This window comes from Muntiacus reevesi, chromosome 9, assembly GCF_963930625.1.
Source record: "Muntiacus reevesi chromosome 9, mMunRee1.1, whole genome shotgun sequence".
Lineage (NCBI taxonomy): Eukaryota > Metazoa > Chordata > Mammalia > Artiodactyla > Cervidae > Muntiacus > Muntiacus reevesi.
In genome coordinates this window covers 15,257,436-15,273,874 of record NC_089257.1, presented here as the reverse complement: position 1 = coordinate 15,273,874, position 16,439 = coordinate 15,257,436, and the positions used below count along the sequence as shown (strand labels likewise).

The 16,439-nt window shown below is 53.7% G+C and overlaps 2 protein-coding genes across 18 annotated transcripts in view; both read left to right on the top strand.

The window, feature by feature from the left end:
• Positions 1-3,423: 3,423 nt before the first annotated feature.
• NR1H3 (nuclear receptor subfamily 1 group H member 3) lies at positions 3,424-10,669 on the top strand. Of its 2 annotated transcripts, XM_065944339.1 has the most exons (10): positions 3,428-3,628; positions 4,369-4,448; positions 4,964-5,152; positions 5,703-5,969; positions 6,327-6,535; positions 6,646-6,825; positions 7,007-7,106; positions 9,754-9,867; positions 10,088-10,182; positions 10,374-10,669. In XM_065944339.1, the coding sequence occupies exons 2-10, from the start codon at positions 4,406-4,408 to the stop codon at positions 10,518-10,520; spliced, it is 1,344 nt and encodes a 447-aa protein (XP_065800411.1). In that variant the 5' UTR covers positions 3,428-3,628; positions 4,369-4,405; the 3' UTR covers positions 10,521-10,669. The 2 variants fall into 2 exon arrangements, with proteins under 2 accessions (XP_065800412.1, XP_065800411.1); XM_065944340.1 differs by lacking the exon at positions 10,088-10,182 and having other exon boundaries at positions 3,424-3,628.
• Positions 10,670-12,107: 1,438 nt separating this feature from the next.
• The window catches only part of MADD (MAP kinase activating death domain), a 39,267-nt gene continuing 34,935 nt past the window's right edge, over positions 12,108-16,439 (top strand). For 14 of the 16 annotated variants that reach the window (XM_065945344.1, XM_065945350.1, XM_065945341.1 and 11 more), the window contains exons 1-2: positions 12,264-12,416; positions 15,882-16,041. In XM_065945344.1, the coding sequence (XP_065801416.1) occupies positions 15,980-16,041 (62 nt within the window). In that variant the 5' untranslated portion in view covers positions 12,264-12,416; positions 15,882-15,979. Of the gene's footprint in view, positions 12,236-12,263; positions 12,417-13,270; positions 13,364-15,881; positions 16,042-16,439 lie in introns of those variants that run through there. The other 2 variants (XM_065945335.1, XM_065945336.1) reach the window with 2 other exon arrangements.

The following is a 16,439-nucleotide window of genomic DNA, read 5'->3' as shown; positions in this document are numbered from 1 at the left end:
TCCCCTCCTGCTAGTAACTGCCTCTTGGGGTTTTATATATAAGGAGAAATAAAATAATACATGTAAAGTTAAATGTATGTCGTAGGGCCTAATAAATGTTACTTTTCTTTTTTTCCTTTCTGCCGTCTATGTCATCTCTGAACTCACAGACCTGGAATTCCTGGGTTCTTCCCAGTCCTGTGATTTGGGAGGTTGAGAAGTTACTTGGGTGGCCTGAGAGATGACCGCAGCCCCCCACCCACCCCACACACTTTGTAGCCTTCCAGAATCATGAGGGAGGCAGCAGGGAGCCCTTGCCCCCCTCCTCCCTACCGGCGTCTGTACCCTGTGGCCTGCTCAGGGGAGCGCTTTGAGGGGAGTTATCTAGTGGTGCATGTGACCATGGGCTGGGGGATGCGACTGTCTTAGCTTCAGATTCCCTCTGGAGGTTGTGGGGAGCCGGAAGGTCTTAAATGGAGCTCCCAGGCAGGATGCCTCCTCTCGGGATGGAGGAAGCACGCAGGAGAGCCCCCACGGGACGGGGAGGCCTTGCACCAGACACCTCCTGGAGACTGGTAGGCCTGGGGTGGGTTTGGGGGTCTGGCAAAGTGAGATGTGATTCCCGCTGCAGATAACTGACTGCTTGCCCTGGCTTGGGGAATAGGTTCCAGTCGTTAAGTCTTCAGGACCCCGGTGGAGAGACCACCAACGGGTTTTGGTCTTCGCCCATTCTGCTCTCCCCTCATGCGGGGGAGGCTCCTGACCCCTGTAACCTGAAGGGGTAACTCAGGCAGGCATGCTTCCTCCTCCTCTGAGACGAGGCTGAGGCTGACTGCCTGACGTGGGAGAGATGGCGCCCTAAGCTGCTTGTTCAGCAGCCGGCTCTGGCCTGGGTCAGAGGGCCACAGAGGCAGCTCGCGTGTGGTCCTCGGACCTGGCCTGTAGGGAGACGAGGGTGTGAGGAGAGGGTTTGAGGATCTGGAGCAAATGAGGGTCTTCTCCCGACTCCCAGAAGATAGGTCATCAGACCCCAGACCAGAGGTGTCTCAGGGGCACCGCTGACTCTCCCTGTCCACTGGAGGAGCAGGGAGCTGGGAGAGGGTGTGTGTGCTTGAGACGGAACAGTGCCAGTTGCCCAAGAGCCAGAGTCCCTGGTTTCTTACTTTCCCAGGACAGCTGGGGCCTTGTGCTCATGACTCAGAGATGCCCAGCCCGGGGTGCCGGCCTTGTGAGCAGATGGCCTTGTGATGAGAGGGAACAAGAGCAAAAGCTGGAGGCAGAACTCTGAGATGGGGGTGTCAGAGGGGCTTTTCTGAAAAGTGAAAATGAATACATGGGCAGATTTTGCAACACCGCCCAGCCTGCTGTCTTCTCAAGTTTTGCTCCCCAACCTCCGCCCCTTCCCCCTGCCCCACCCTGAGCTTCCTCCCATCTTTCACCAAGCGCCTTTCTGTTTCTGCCGGCCCGGTACCTCTCCCATCCTGTTCCCCCCACCCCGTGTCCACTCTTGCTCTGCTCCCTCTCCTGTCCTCTTCCCTGCTGCCCTGTTCATCTCCGTGTCTGTCCCTCTGGCTGCCCGCCCTGGCCTCCTGGCCTCTGCTTTAATGTGGGACCCATGGGAACTGGAGTTCACAGCAAAACAGGAAGAGCCTGTGAGCAGGAAACTGGGAGTGGGGTGGGGGGTGGGGGGGGAACAACCCGCAGTAACCTTAGCCCCTTGCTTCCCACATCTGCACCGAAGCATCCCCAGGGACCCTGCCTCTCCCACTGCAGCCCCCCGGGCCCCCGCTTCGTCCATCTCAGCACTGCACTGGTCCAGCAGACCTGAGAGGCACCGAGATGAGCATCCTGGACTCTGAGGCAGGAGAAAGAGGACAGGGACTCGAGTGAGGACATCTGGATTCCCATCCCAGCTGTGCCACTGACTGTGTGTGGTCTTGGAAAAGGCACTGCCGTGAGCTCAGTGTTCTCCGAAAAAAACAACGGAGCTCAGAGTTACTTTACCCTCCCTCCCTCCTGGGGCGGCTCCAAGGACCAGAAGAGATAGTGAGGGGGTTGTATACGGAAATAAGCGCTGGGAGATTAATGGTGTTCAGAGTCAAGGTGATGGGAAAGACCCGTTGCTGAAGGAATTGGGAGGTTGATCACTGCCACCGTCTCTAGTACTCTTAGAGGTCCGAGGTTCGACACATCTGATACATTGTTTAATTGCCACAACAACCTTCTGTGGTAAAAACCATTATTGTTATTATCCCTATTGTAAAGATAGGGAAACAGGTTCAGAGACATTAAGTAACTTAGTTAATCAAGTGGTATGTTCTGTGCTTAGTCGCTCAGTCCCCTCTGACTCTGCGACCCCATGGACTGTAGCCCACCAGGCCCCTCTGCCCATGGGATTCTCCAGGCAAGAATACTGGAGTAGGCTGCCATGCCCTCCTCCAGGGGATCTTCCCAGCCCAGGGATCAAACCCAGGTCTCCTGCATCGCAGGCGGATTCTTCCGGCCTGAGCCAGCAGGAAAGCCCACTTAATCAAGATCACACAGCAAATAAGAGGCAGAGGCAAGGCCCAAATTTGAATCCAAAATCTGAACTCAGAGCCCATGCACTGAAGCAGTGTTGTGGAGTTAAAACTGACTCGAGGTAACAAGTATAGGATAGAAGAGGATCATACTGTTTTCCTTGTTTACTTATTCACTCAACAAACAGAACCACAGTACTCTTGTTTCTACTCTATGTCAGGTTCTGTTTCAGGGGAGGTAAAATCAATAAAATGAGGTGTCCACCTTCAGGGCAGACCTCGGTGTTCCAGGCAGCAGGGCAGGAAGGCTGGGCTGTTGGTCTCAGGAGAAGCTGGACAGGGCCTGCCCTCACTTGTAATGGAACCCTTCCTGCACACCCTCTCAGGGCCTCCCGGGCTGGTACCCAGATCTACAGCCTCCCATCCCAGCCCATCAGTGCTGAAGCGACTTCTTTCCACCCCTGTCTCACCCCACAACTTCTTCCCCTCTCGGAGCGCCCCCCCCCCCACGCGCAGGGCACCCACAGTCAGAAACTCCCTGGAAGGCCCAGCAACCTGCCCGTCTCCACCCCTGGAGTTCTCTCAGCTTGGCCCCGGCCTGGAGATGGTGGGGAGAGCTGCTCGGCCCCTTCCCGAGGCAGGGAAGGCGGAGGGAGACTGGGAAAGCAGGCTGGGCTCGGTGTCGCAATTCCGGGCCGGGCCGGGACCTTTGCTCTGCGAGATGTCTCCGGAGGGGAGGGGACGACTCTGGAGGCTGCGGAGAGTGGGGGCGGGGGGGTTGCCTGGGAGGCAGCGGTTTGTGTAAGAGCCGCCTGGGTGAGGAGAGGAAGGGGAGAGTCGCGGGCCGCTCTGCGGGGACATGCGGCCGCCGGGCTCGGGGGGCAGGGGCCGCGGTGGCGCCGGGCCGAGGGGGCGGCCGGCCGGCAGGGGCGGAGTCAGCTGGGGGGGGCGGGGGCGAGGAGGCCCGGGCTCCAGTCGGTCGGCCCCGCGCTCCCGGCCCCTGTCTCGCTCAGCTTGGACGCTCCGGCCGCCGCCGAGGCCTGCGGGCCCGGGGACTGCAGCATCCTGCTCTCCCAGCAAGGGGGCTCCAGAGACTGCCCCGGCCGGGAAGTCTGGCGGCCTGGGCACCGGTGGGTCTGCGCCTCAGCTCTGGCCTCGAGCTCTGCGTCTGCGTGTCCGGGAGTGGGGGCGGGGTGTCCCGGGGCTTTAGAAAGGGGGTCTCTGGGGAGCGACGAGGGAGGGTGGTGATGGAAGCGCAGTGTTCGCTTTAAGCCCCAGAATAACTTGTCGCGATCAGGGGAGGAGGTCCTCTATGTGAACTGGGGTGACTCCCGGAGGCAAGGATTTTGTCCCGGGAAGTGGCAGGAGGAAGGTTTGTCTTAACTAGCGGTGTGTTTCTCGGGGTGGAGGGAGTCTGGATCCCAGAACTTGTCCCAGGTTCGGCCCAACTCCGGCGGTCCCCAGTGCAGGAGTGAGGGGAAGGGGCTCTGACAGAAGCAGGGGGTCAAACGTTCCCTGACAGCCTGGAGGGGGGCCTGGGGAGAAAAGGTGGCACGGTAGCCAAGACATCAGACTTTTCAACGTGGGAGAGACCAGAGATAGGAGTCTCGGCTCTCCTGCTGCCTAACTGCATGCCCATAGGCAATTTTCTTCATGTCTTGTAACTCCAGTTTCTTCATCTGTAAATTGGGCTTAAGAGTAACCCCAACCTTACAGGGATATTGTGAGGAAGGCATGGAAAGCCTTGGCACAGGCTAACACATACATGGCAAGTAAGCATGAGCTGAGGTATGTGAGGACAGATAAAAGGCAGGATCAGGAGGGGAAGGGACGCAGTTTGGGAAGAGTGTAACCTGGATCATTCCTGCAGGACAGTCCCTTGGTAATGTTCAGGGCTCCAGGAAGAGATGTCTTTGTGGCTGGAGGCCCCTGTGCCTGATGCTTCTCCTGGTAAGCGTCTTCACTCCAGCCCTGTTCCCTACGCCTGGGCCCCGGCTCCTCTCCTCCCGAGGGAATCAGCCTCCTACATGACCTGCCTTCAGCCCTCCCCTGGAGAGCAGCCCAGAGCTGCTCTGGGTGTTGCTGACCTCCTTCTGCCCAGACTACCTCTGCCCTGGTTCTGGTGCCTGGCCCTTGCAGATAACCTGCCATCCTTCTCAATCTGGGCTTGCTGCTGGGGAGTCTTGGCATGTCCAGGGTTTACCCAGCTTGGTTTTCAAGAGTTCTGTCTGATCTCTGAGATGGATGGACTTCAGCCCCCGCCCAAAGGACAGAGGTTAACATCCTCATTTAAGGTATTGAGGTGCAGGGGACTCCAAGTGACTCACCCTAGAGCCCACAACAATCCCTGGGTCCCAGAGCCAGAGCCAGCGTTTTGCTGCCCTCTGTGGGCGGAGATAGGCTTGCAGTTTCCCAGGAGAATGAGGGGGACCTGAGACCCCCTTGTGTCTCTCTTTCGGATTCAGACTCTGCAGTGGAGCTGTGGGAACCAGATGCACAAGATGCAAGCAGCCAGCCCTTGGGAAGCAGCAAGTGCATCCTCAGGGAGGAATCTAGCACACCGCAGTCCACTGGGGGCACTTCGAGGGTGGGGCTGGAGGTGCCAGAGCCCGCAGCCCTGCTCCCTGGTGTGGAGGCCTCTCCAGAGTCCACAGGTGAGGAGCTGCCAGATTTGGAGGAGGGTGCTCCATGGATCTAGGATCGGGGCTCTTTACCTTATGAGATCAGGGTTAAGTCCAACAGCTTTGGAGTCAATTAGATGTAAGTGATCTGAGTGTAAATTTTGCATCTGTCTTAGGCTCTTCATTTCAGTATTCTTACTTTACTTTAGGCTCTTCACTCCAGTATTCTTGCCTGGAAAATCCCATGGATGGAGGAGCCTGATAGGCTGCAGTCCATGGGGTCGCAAAGAGTCGGACACGACTGAGCGACTTCACTCACTTTTAGGCTCTTCTGAGCCTCGATAAATGGAACTAATAAGAGCACCCATCTCGTAGGTTGTTGTAAGGATCAGCGCCTGTAAGGGCTCAGATAAGTACCTAGGACATAAGAGCACTTGGTGTATGAGAGCTACTTCCTTAGACTAGAGAGACTAGTCTTGGTATAATGAAGTGAATGAAGGTCACCGGGTGCTCAGGGCAGTGGCCAACTGCGCACTAAGCCTTCTCCCTGAAGAAGAACATTAAGGCTCTTCCCTGCATCCAGAGCTTCGTCCACAAAAGCGGAAAAAGGGGCCTGCCCCCAAAATGCTGGGGAACGAGCTGTGCAGCGTGTGTGGGGACAAGGCCTCCGGCTTCCACTACAACGTGCTGAGCTGCGAGGGCTGCAAGGGGTTCTTCCGCCGCAGCGTCATCAAAGGGGCGCGCTACGTCTGCCACAGCGGGGGCCACTGCCCCATGGACACCTACATGCGCCGCAAATGCCAGGAGTGCCGTCTTCGCAAGTGCCGCCAGGCAGGCATGCGGGAGGAGTGTGAGTGTCTGGGCACTGGAGCTGGGGGTGGTTAGGCTGATGGGGAAGAGGGGACGCGTGGCTACCAGGGTCTGGGGGCAGACAGGCAGCTGAGTCTGCAGGCCTTCCTAAGAGTGGATTCAAGTCTCTTCTTTAGGGACTTCCCTGGTGGTCCAGTGGTTAGGACTCTGAGCTTCCACTGCAGGGAACTCAGGTTCCATCCCTGGTCATGTTTTGTTGTTTTTTTTTTTTAAGTCTCTTATCTGTCTTTATCCAATGCTCTCCGCTCTTCTGGAGCCTCAAACTATTCCTGTGCCCCATCCCCACTTCCTGTCTCCCCACTTCTCCCCTCCTCACCCTGTCCCACTCTGCCCTCAGGCGTCTTATCAGAAGAACAGATACGTCTGAAGAAACTGAAGCGGCAAGAGGAGGAACAGGCTCAGGCCACATCTAAACCCCCGAGGGCTTCCTCACCTCCCCAAGTCCTGCCCCAGCTCAGCCCGGAGCAGCTGGGCATGATTGAGAAGCTGGTGTCTGCCCAGCAGCTGTGTAACAGGCGCTCCTTCTCGGACCGGCTTCGAGTCACGGTACCTGAGGGACCTGGGGAAGAGATGGCTGTGCCCGGAGCACCAGGTGGTGGTTTCTCGACATCCAACTCAGGGTGCCTTGTTTCTTTCCTCCTTGCTTTTCTGGGCAGCCTTGGCCCATGGCACCAGACCCCCAGAGCCGGGAGGCCCGTCAGCAGCGCTTTGCTCACTTCACCGAGCTGGCCATCGTCTCCGTGCAAGAGATCGTGGATTTTGCCAAACAGCTGCCAGGCTTCCTGCAGCTCAGCCGGGAGGACCAGATCGCCCTCCTGAAGACGTCTGCGATCGAGGTGGCTGGCGGGGACGGGGGTGAAGGGAGGACCTGAGCAGGATGTCTGTGGGAGGAGCCTTCAGCCAGCCCCCTGGAAAGCCACATCCCCCACTGCCCCCCGCCCCGGGACGTAGGGATGAGGGGCTCACCCTTTCCTCGAAGGTGCCCCGAGCCAAGACTAGCCTGATAATTGTGTGCAGGTGATGCTCCTGGAGACCTCTCGGAGGTACAACCCTGGAAGTGAGAGTATCACCTTCCTCAAGGATTTCAGTTATAACCGGGAAGACTTTGCCAAAGCAGGTGAGGACTGAACTCAGAAAGGGGTTGGGTTGGATGGACAGATGCATTTTGTCCCATCATGCAGGGGGTCCATAGCAACTACAGAGCTGCAGGCCCGGGGGCTGAGCGACTGCAAAGGGAAGGACCCATCTATTTTTCCAAGACGGAAAGTTGAAATGCTGATAGTTTTCCCTTAACTGCCCCACACAGATTCCTGCTCTCTGTTGCATTAGGCCAGTGGTTCTCAAATTGTGCTCCCAGGAACCTGAGGCAGGGTTTCCACAGTGTCACCTTAGAGGAGACGTGTCCTTCACCCTAACTTTAGCCAAACAAGAAGCTCCATTTAAATCTGCATTATATGTTGTGCCTATGAATAACATTTTTCTTGAAGAAAACATTTGCTTGGAAAAAAAAAAAGATTTGCTTGAAGAAAAGCTAGGAAAAATACTTGAAAACTTCACTGAGCCTTTTAGTAGTCAATCACGAAAAACCTTTCACAGACGTGCTCTTTAAGGATCATACGGACTGATTTTATCCTTTTCAGTTGCGCTTTCTGAGGAGCCGTGGCATTGGTGTTAAAACACAGCAGACATGCCCAGATGGGGCAGTTTTAGGATAAGAGGGAACACTTCTGTCCCCATCCCATAGCTGGAGTACTTTCTCCAAGAATTAGTTCATAGTACTGTTCTCTATCTGATGTTTGCTTGAAGGCTAAGCAGTGTTGGTTTCCTCATATTCAGTTGTGGGTGGCATTTGTGCTGTGGCAGAAGGGTTGAAAGGTAGAAGGTGTTTTCGAGGGACAGGACTGAGGCTGAACAAAAGACTGAGTGGTTTAACGCCTGAGTCAGTGGGTCTGTAAAATAGGGCTGATGCTGACCCCGTCCTCAGGTTTGGAGGATCCTGGTCTCTAGGGCAGAGTTGAGAAAGGTTTCTGGTGACTCAGGCCAGCTCTTGTCTGATCACAGGCCACCCAGGGAGCTTTCTAGGTAGGCCTCCCTTCACCATAGGGCATGGTAGGGCTGTGTGGGCACCTCTAGCCTTCTATAGTGCTCCGCGTGCTGCTTGAACGTAGAGACACCTGATAGAAGTGATGTAATGACTTTTTCCTGCTTTAGAAGCCCAGCCCTGCCCCCTTTCTCTACCCAACCACGGCCTTCTCCTTCATAACATCCTCTCTTCTGAACCCTTGCCTGTTCTCATGCCTGCATGTGTCTTTCGGCACTCACGGACTTGGGCTATCTGAATCTGCATCTATTTATAGATTCATTTATATAAGCGGTTTTCATGTCGTCGTGTTTGTCTTTCATTTCTCATGGCTTCAGTGAGGGGAGGAGGACAGCGGTGCTCTTTGGATAGGTCTCCCTCCCCCTCTGCCTCCACTACCATATGCTGCACATGTGAGTGACTAGTGATGTGAACCGACCGCACTCAGCGAGCAGCAGTGGACCCTCACAGGAGGTGTAACTCTAAAACTGGCTCGTCCTCCCAAGGGGCTCTTCAGCGCCATTCAAGGCTGGACACCTCACCAAGAAATGCTTTCTAAAAGAGCTTGTCCATTAAGTGGATCAACGCACACTTGATAAACATCGGGGTGAAAGTACAGGAAGTGACTAATCAAGAAGCCTGGAATGGAAAAGTTAGCAGATGGTTGCTAAAAGACATCTGAGAAAACCTAGGGGATGGGGTAGGGTGGAGAGAGTTTGACTGTGTTTGGGAGAAACGTTCATTAGAACGCTATCTTTTAGAACAAGTCATGATTTATTGAACTTCAGTCTTCTCAGTAAAAAGGCTGGTTCTATTTTTTTTTTAATTTATCATTTATTCAACAAACACTTATATGGTAGTTATTATATGTGCCACTCATTATTCTAAGGACCCATTATGAGGTAGGTACTATTATTATTTCCATTCTAGAGATGGGAAAGCCAAAGCCCAGAGAGCTTAAATAATTAGCCAAGGTCACACAGCCTAGGAAGTGGTAGAGCCAGGACTCAAACCCAGGGAGGCCAACAACAGAGTCCACACCTCCAACACACTGCTGTCTCCCCGTGATGTGGTAAATGAAATGTATTGCTATTATTCAATGTAAGGCCAGTTGCCAGTGAAGAAGTCTTTTTGTAAATAAACATAGTTGCCTCTATTTCTAGTAATGTGGGGCCCTGAAGAGTTCTAAGAAGAATTCTAACAGAATTGTTATTATTTAATTCAGCATGTCCTATATGCTGGGTGCAGTGCAAATGGGTCTGTATGCTTTACCATTTAACCATCACAACAATTTTATAAGTTCAGATATGATTCCCACCTCACAGAATAGGCTTAGAGAGGCCAAGAAACTTATCCAAGGTTACACAGCAGAGCCTGGGGACTTCTGAGTTTCCTGGTAGCTTCCTGAATTGAGCAGTGCTGCCCATGTCACGGGACTCGCCTGGTGGCTCAGTGGTAAAGAATCTGCTTGCCAGTGCAGGAGACCCAGCTTCGATCCTGGGGTCAGGAAGATTCCCTGGAGAAGGAAATGGCAGCCCATTCCAGTATTTGTGCCAGGGAAATCCCATGAACAGAGGACCCTAGTGGGCTACAGTCTCCGTGGTTGCAAGAGAGTCAGACGTGACTTAGGGATTAAACAACAAAGCCCATGCCACACTCCCCAGCCTCTCTTCTTCCTCCCCAGGGCTGCAGGTGGAGTTCATCAACCCCATCTTCGAATTCTCCAGAGCCATGAATGAGCTGCAGCTAAATGACGCTGAATTTGCCTTGCTCATTGCCATCAGCATCTTCTCTGCAGGTGCGGGGGAGGGGCAAGAGGGAAAACCAGCGGGAGACTCAAACCAGAGAGGGCTGCAAGTGCCCATAGGGCAACGATTGTGGGGATGGAGGCCCTTGCTGTGTTCCTGGGGGATGGCAGAAGTTGGGTGGGGCAGGTCCCTATTTCTGGGGTTGTGATTTGGGGTATGGAAATAAGACCCTGGCCAGACCTGCCATTCAACTCTGTTGGTGACCTGTAGACCGGCCCAACGTGCAGGACCAGCTCCAGGTAGAGAGGCTGCAACACACATATGTGGAGGCCCTGCATGCCTACGTCTCCATCCACCACCCCCATGTGAGTCTCCCCATTGTACCGCCTCCCTCCTCTGCACAGCTCATCCCCAGCACACCTGCTCTCCCTTCTAGAACCCCTCCCTGACTGCATCAGGCACAGACACTTCTCTGCCTCTCCCGCAACCCCCCTACCCCTGGCCCCTCTTCCCTGGGGAGAGACAAAAGGCCCTACTTGTCCCTCTCTTTTCCTAGGACCGACTGATGTTCCCAAGGATGCTGATGAAACTGGTGAGCCTCCGGACACTGAGCAGCGTCCACTCAGAGCAAGTGTTTGCCCTGCGCCTGCAAGATAAGAAGCTTCCCCCGCTGCTGTCTGAGATCTGGGACGTGCACGAATGACAGCTCCTCCTCCATGTCTTCTGTTTTCCTGGGCTGGATGACTGAGACTGGGTGGCTGCCTCCTAGAGGTGGAGCCAGATGAAGGACAAACATTCCTGAGGGCTGGGCAGAGGAGATCCTCACGTGGCATTAAAGGAGAGTCAAAGGGTTGGGAGTTTTGTGGCTGCTGAGTAGTCAGGATATCCACACTGTGCTCCATGTGAAGACTCTGTGAACCCTGTCAAATGGATGAACCTGGGGGCCTTTGCACAAGGCTCTCCAGGGCCCTGCCCATCCTGCTTCTACCACTTCCTGTTTTCCCCCACAGGGTCCCCAGAGAAATTCTCCACTGTCCCTCCGTGGCTTGGCCGTAAATGCCTAGGGGCTGCCACACAGAGGTCTGGCACTGTTTGTATCAGTTCCGTTCAGTTCAGTCGCTCAGTTGTGTCTTTGCGACCCCATGGACTGCAGTACGCCAGGCTTCCCTGTCTATCGCCAACTCCCGGAGTTACTCAAACTCATGTCCATTGAGTCGGTGATGCCATCCAACCATCTCATCCTCTGTCGTCCCCTCCTCCTCCCACCTTCAATCTTTCCCAGCATCAGGGTCTTTTCCAGTGAGTCAGTTCTTCACATCAGGCAGCCAAAGTATTGGAGTTTCAGCTTCAGCATCAGTCCTTCCAATGAATATTCAGGACTGATTTCCTTTAGGATGTTTGTATAGGAAGACCAAACAGAATTCGGAAGGAGAGAAACCGATTTCTGGATTGGGGGAGGGGTGGGAAGCCCGATCACCGGAAGCGGGAAAATAGTGTGTCTTTGAGGGTCCGCTTCCAGACTCAAGAGGGGTGAGGCAGGTCACAAGTGACAGCCTTGGCAGCGAGAGGGGACCTCCTTTTACCAGCTCCATTGCGCCGTAAGGGGGTCAATGAGGTGCTGAGGCTGGGAGGCCCGCTTCCTCTTCAGGGGTCCCGGTGGGATCGCGCGTTGTCTTTCTCTGGGGGAGGGGTGTTGGATTTATTTTTCGGAACCAACGCCTCAGTCGCGCACCTGTGTTCGCGTGTGCAGGTCCAATGCTTCGGTTTTCCTGAAAATCAAAGGACAATTCCCTCCTCTTGGCCCGTAGGCCCTGTGGGATCAGGAAGAAAAAAAAAAGTCCTCTAAGGCGAAGGGGAGGCTGCCGCGTCCCAGGTTGAGCCTCTCAGAAGGGCTGGACTGCATTTCCCAGCGGGCGCCGCGGCGCCGCCCACGCCCCCTTCCTTGGAGCGCACCGGGCGTAGGTGATACCGCGGCCGCGCCTTCCGGCCTCAAGTTCCTCCCCCCCGCCGTCCGAAGTTGGTAGGCTCCGCCGCCGCGGCCGCCGGCTTCCCTACATGGGCGGCTGGGCGCTTCCAAAGCGCGCGCGGGGGTGGGGGAGGGACGTGAGGTGAAGGGAACGGCGAGAGAGTCTGAGAGCAGCTTATTTTGAGAAGTCGTTTCCAGGGTGAACCTCCCGTCATCGAAATGGGCTCTATTACCGTGTCGAACTGAAATGTTTGCGCAACCTATACCCAGAGCGTTCCCGTGGGTCCTCCCCTTGGCACGTAGAGGCGCTGGGCCAGCGCCGCGCGCCCCGTCGCGCCCCCACTCCCTCACGCCTAGGTGTGAGCGTAAACGCCCTTCTCCAGAGACTGGCTCCGCCCTTCGGCGCACGGCTTGGTGCAGCCCCGTCCCCCCCTACCCCCAGGGGGTGAATGGTACGGCCCCCGGCCCCCCTCAGCCTCCCCTTCCTTCACCTAGTCCGAGTGGTGCGCGCCCCCCTGGTGCAGACGCGGAACTGGCTAGCGCTCCGAGCGGCGCCCTGGCCGGGGAGCCACTGACACCCGGCTTGCCCGGGGACGTCCAGCCGAGCCCGGCCGGTCCCCCTAGGCCCGGGAGGTAGGAAGGTCCGGGCCACTGGGGGCCCTAGGAAGGTGTTGGGGATTGGGTTCCTCGGGGGGAAACGGATCCTGGGAGGGAACAGGGGCTCCAGGGGGAAGGGATCTCTAAGGAGGCCCCAAAGGCGTGTGAGAGGGTTTGGGGGTCTCGAGAGGCAGAGCAGGGATCGGTAAGGAAAGGGGGCGGTGGGGCTGGAGGTGGGGGCGTCCGGGCCGCTGAGGGGGTTCGGGCTGCGAGCCTGGGCGCAGTTCGCGGCTGCAGGGCTGGGTTCCTGCGAGGCGGGCTGGCGGCCCTGGTTCCGGGGCGGGGGCCGGGGGAGAACTGTCCAGCAGGTGAGGGGGCGGGCAGAGCTGTCCAGCTCGGGGGCCCGAGCCCTGCTAAGCACATGGCGAGCGTGTGTGTGTGTGTGTGTTTCTGTGCGCTTGTGTATATGTGTGTGCGCGCACGCGCGCGGCTTATCTTTGGTTAGGTTTTGAAGAAGGACATTTGGTTCTTTAAGAAAAAAATTTGTTTTTCATTCGGTGTTTCAAAATTGGCTTGTTGGTGAGTGGAGACGCCGTTGTTCAATCTTTCCTGCAACAGCTTCCCTGCTCGTCCTCGTGCACCTCTAAATTCGTCCTCCTGTTCCTGTCCTCCCCTCTTCCCCATCCCTGCCTAGCGCCTGCCTTCTTGCTCTCCTTCTTCCCCAAGCTGGACCAGTCTATGCTGATGCGCTTGCAAGGTCACTGCCTGGGGAGGAGGGGGAGAGGAGAGAGCCTCCTGTCGTTGCTCACGTCAGCGAAGATGTCATATCACTTTCTGGTTCCTGTGGTTTTACTATTAACATCCTGCCCCAAACGGGGGACAGATCCAAGGAGCTGGTCCTTGTGACCATTTGTAAGCTGAAAAGACATATAATTTAAAGCTCTGTGGATGTAGTGGATGGTAACTGTGTAGAACTTCAGCAGGTAGGTTTGCGTTTGGAGATTGCTGCCTTTGGAATATAGGGGCTAATAATGGGTTTTACGTTTAGTTATGAGGCTAGAGGCCGAGTGGGTGGATGTGAAGACAGAGTGTGAGCTATAGGTACTGTTAGAGGATCAAGAGTCTTTGTGAGGAGGGGAGAAGGGAGAGAATGGGTAGGAAAGTCTTGGTTATCTCTGCAATCTGAATAACTGAAGGCAGTGGCTGTTGATGAGATATGAGCCGAGACTAAAAATCCATCCTATCTCGAGTGGCTGAAATGGTCATGACATCTCTGGGTCCTTGTGGCTTTGGAGGGAGATGAACACTGTAGAGCATGATAATGATTTCAGTTTTATTAAGTGATTCTCAGTTCAGAGGGGGCTGGGATCCCACCAAGGATAGAGGTCCGATGCCTGGTATATCAGTAGAAGCCGCTTCAGGTGTGATCTTCGAGATTTTTGGTTGTAAAGGACTCCTGGTTTTCAGTGTAAATATAGATTTCAAGGCTCAGCCTTGAGCTCTGGTCCTGCAAATTCTGTTTTATTTTAAGGTGTTTTGGCTCTCACTAGGCATTTTCCACATGATTCTTTTTTATTGGAGCAAACATTTTTATTGAAGTGTGGTTGACAGTACACTGTTATGTTAGTTTCAGATGTACAACAGTGATCTGACATTTAAATATATCATAAAATGACCATCACAAACACGTAATTCTTTAGAGAATGAGTTATGCTTTTATCCGTCTTCCCATTTCATTTCTGTGTTTCCCTCTCCTTCTCATTCTGCTTGGGAGGAGCTCTCTTAACAGTGCTCCACATTCTGCAGTATGCTCATGATTCCATAGCAGTGAGGAGACCTAGAGGGCTTTTGCGGTGGTAGCGATGCCTAGAAATGAGTATACGGCAAGCTTGGGAACTTGGTTTTGGTTGTATAGAAAGGAGATAATCTCTTAAGAAAATCCAGAATTAGAACCAAGTGCAAACTAAAGGCCCACGAGGGAGAAGATAACGTGATAATTGGTAGATGCGGTCAGTGGAAGAGGTGTCTCTAGATTCAAGGAGAATAAATTGTTAGGGGTAGCAGCTGCTAGCACTGTGCGGTCACCAAGCAGGGGAGGGGTGGCAGCTCTGCTATAAATAGTGCTGGAGCCAGAGTTGCTATGGAGACAAAACCGAATCCTATTACCTGCAGGCCGTCTATGGGGAGCAAGGGAAAGGAGGGAGAAGTATTTTGAGGGTTTGAGAGGTGCTGTAAATAGTTTTTAAAAATTGTTAAATAGGAGAGAAAAAAGATATAACTTCTCATCTAGATCAGGTAGAGCCTTAAGCCTACAGGGAGTGTTTGCATTGTACATGCAGCGGCAAAAAGGGAGTGGCGTGTAAGAGTGTGTGTAGTGCAGTGGGGTTCTGTGTGTGCAGTGAACAAGGTCCTAGTGTGGCCGTGTGTGGCACGCAGAGGTGCAATGCTGGAGGCGCTGAAAGTGGCCTTGGCATGGAGTGAAACACTTTATTTAGGGAAGTATATGGAAATTGAACAGGAAATAAATTGCAGTTAAGACATGGAGTGAGTGAGTGCTCAGTCGCTCTGTCATGTCTGACTCTTTGCAACCCCAAGGACAGTAGCCCACCAGGCTCCTCTGTCCATGGGATTCTTCAGGCAAGAATGCTGGAGTGGGTTGCCATTTCTTTCTCCAGGGTAAGTCATGGAAGCTTTTTCTAATTTTTGGACTGTGGTTTAGAAATTTCCCTGAGCACCTCTCCCTCTCCTCACAGAAATCTTGTTGTCTCTGCCTTTAGATTCTTTATGTCTAAGATCCAGAAGGACAGGGCCTCATCCGTGTGTAGTGTATTACTGATTCAAATCCTGGGACCACGATAGAGGTGGAAAACTATGATTCAGCACCAAGGGCAGAGCTAGTATCTGTAGCCACTCAGCCCCTTTCTTGCTTAAAGAAGGGAGAAAAATGGTATGGAGGAAGCAGCTGGGGCAGAGAGAGTCCTCACTTGAGATCGCATGGGGTAGAGTAGCCATCTGTTGTTGTTGTCTGAGTGCCATTAAGTTCGTCTATAGGGCAGTTTCACATCAAGCTGAATGCAGAATGTTGGAACAGAATAATTAGGTTTTTACCTAGAGCCAGGAGTGCAGATGAGTTCTGATTAGAGAGTCTGGTTTGATCCTGATGCACCCTGGAGCAGTCCTGAAAGTGACTTAATTTTTGTTATTACGATAATTGAGTCCCGATTGGACTGACTAGGCCTGTTTTTCAGAACCAGGCCCCAGGAGTGAGGCTGGAAACGGCCTGGTTTGTAGGGATGGGCAGATGAGCCATTACTTATCCTATTTCATGACGTGTGACTCTGTGAGCTCATAAGCCCGGACAGAGCTCTAGACTGGGAAAAGTGTCATGTTCTCCTCTCTTCCATAGTAGAATGGAAGATCTTCTGACCTGGGTTGACGTGGAGAGGGATGAGTCTCTCAGGTGAAACAGTGGATCTTATTAGTACTTTTTTTTCCTGTTAGGCTTGGATTTTCAGATAACATCAGAATTCCTCCTGGGAACGTTGACTCCGTGCCTGGTGCCTTGGAGTTTCTCTGAGATGGATTGATGAATTTGAGCCATGGTGCAAAAGAAGAAGTCCTGTTCTCGGTTGCTTGACTACCTAGTGATCGTAGGGGCCAGGTAACCAAGAAGTGACTGATTTTCTCTAGGCATCTGGGGTAGCCACAAGATCTGTAAGGAATCCCCTTCCCTACTTCCACATTGCTTTGCATATCTCATTCTTCTGTTATTTGACCCTGATGGGAACCTTGCTGCCAGTTGGAAAAACAAAACAGGCAGATCGAGACTACTGGCCTGGAGGAAGAGAAGGAGCAAACCTCTGCTCTTAACTAGCATCTTTTGTGATTTTTGAGCAAATACACTCTATCTACTTCAGCTTCCTTATTTCGTAAAAAAGGAAAAGTATGTTGTGCTCCTTTTCTGTCTACCTATGCTCCTTGGGGAATTCATTAGCGAATACACCTTGAAAAATGTTAGTCATCTTATGGTGTTGGTGGTAATTTTACTGTCACCATTTG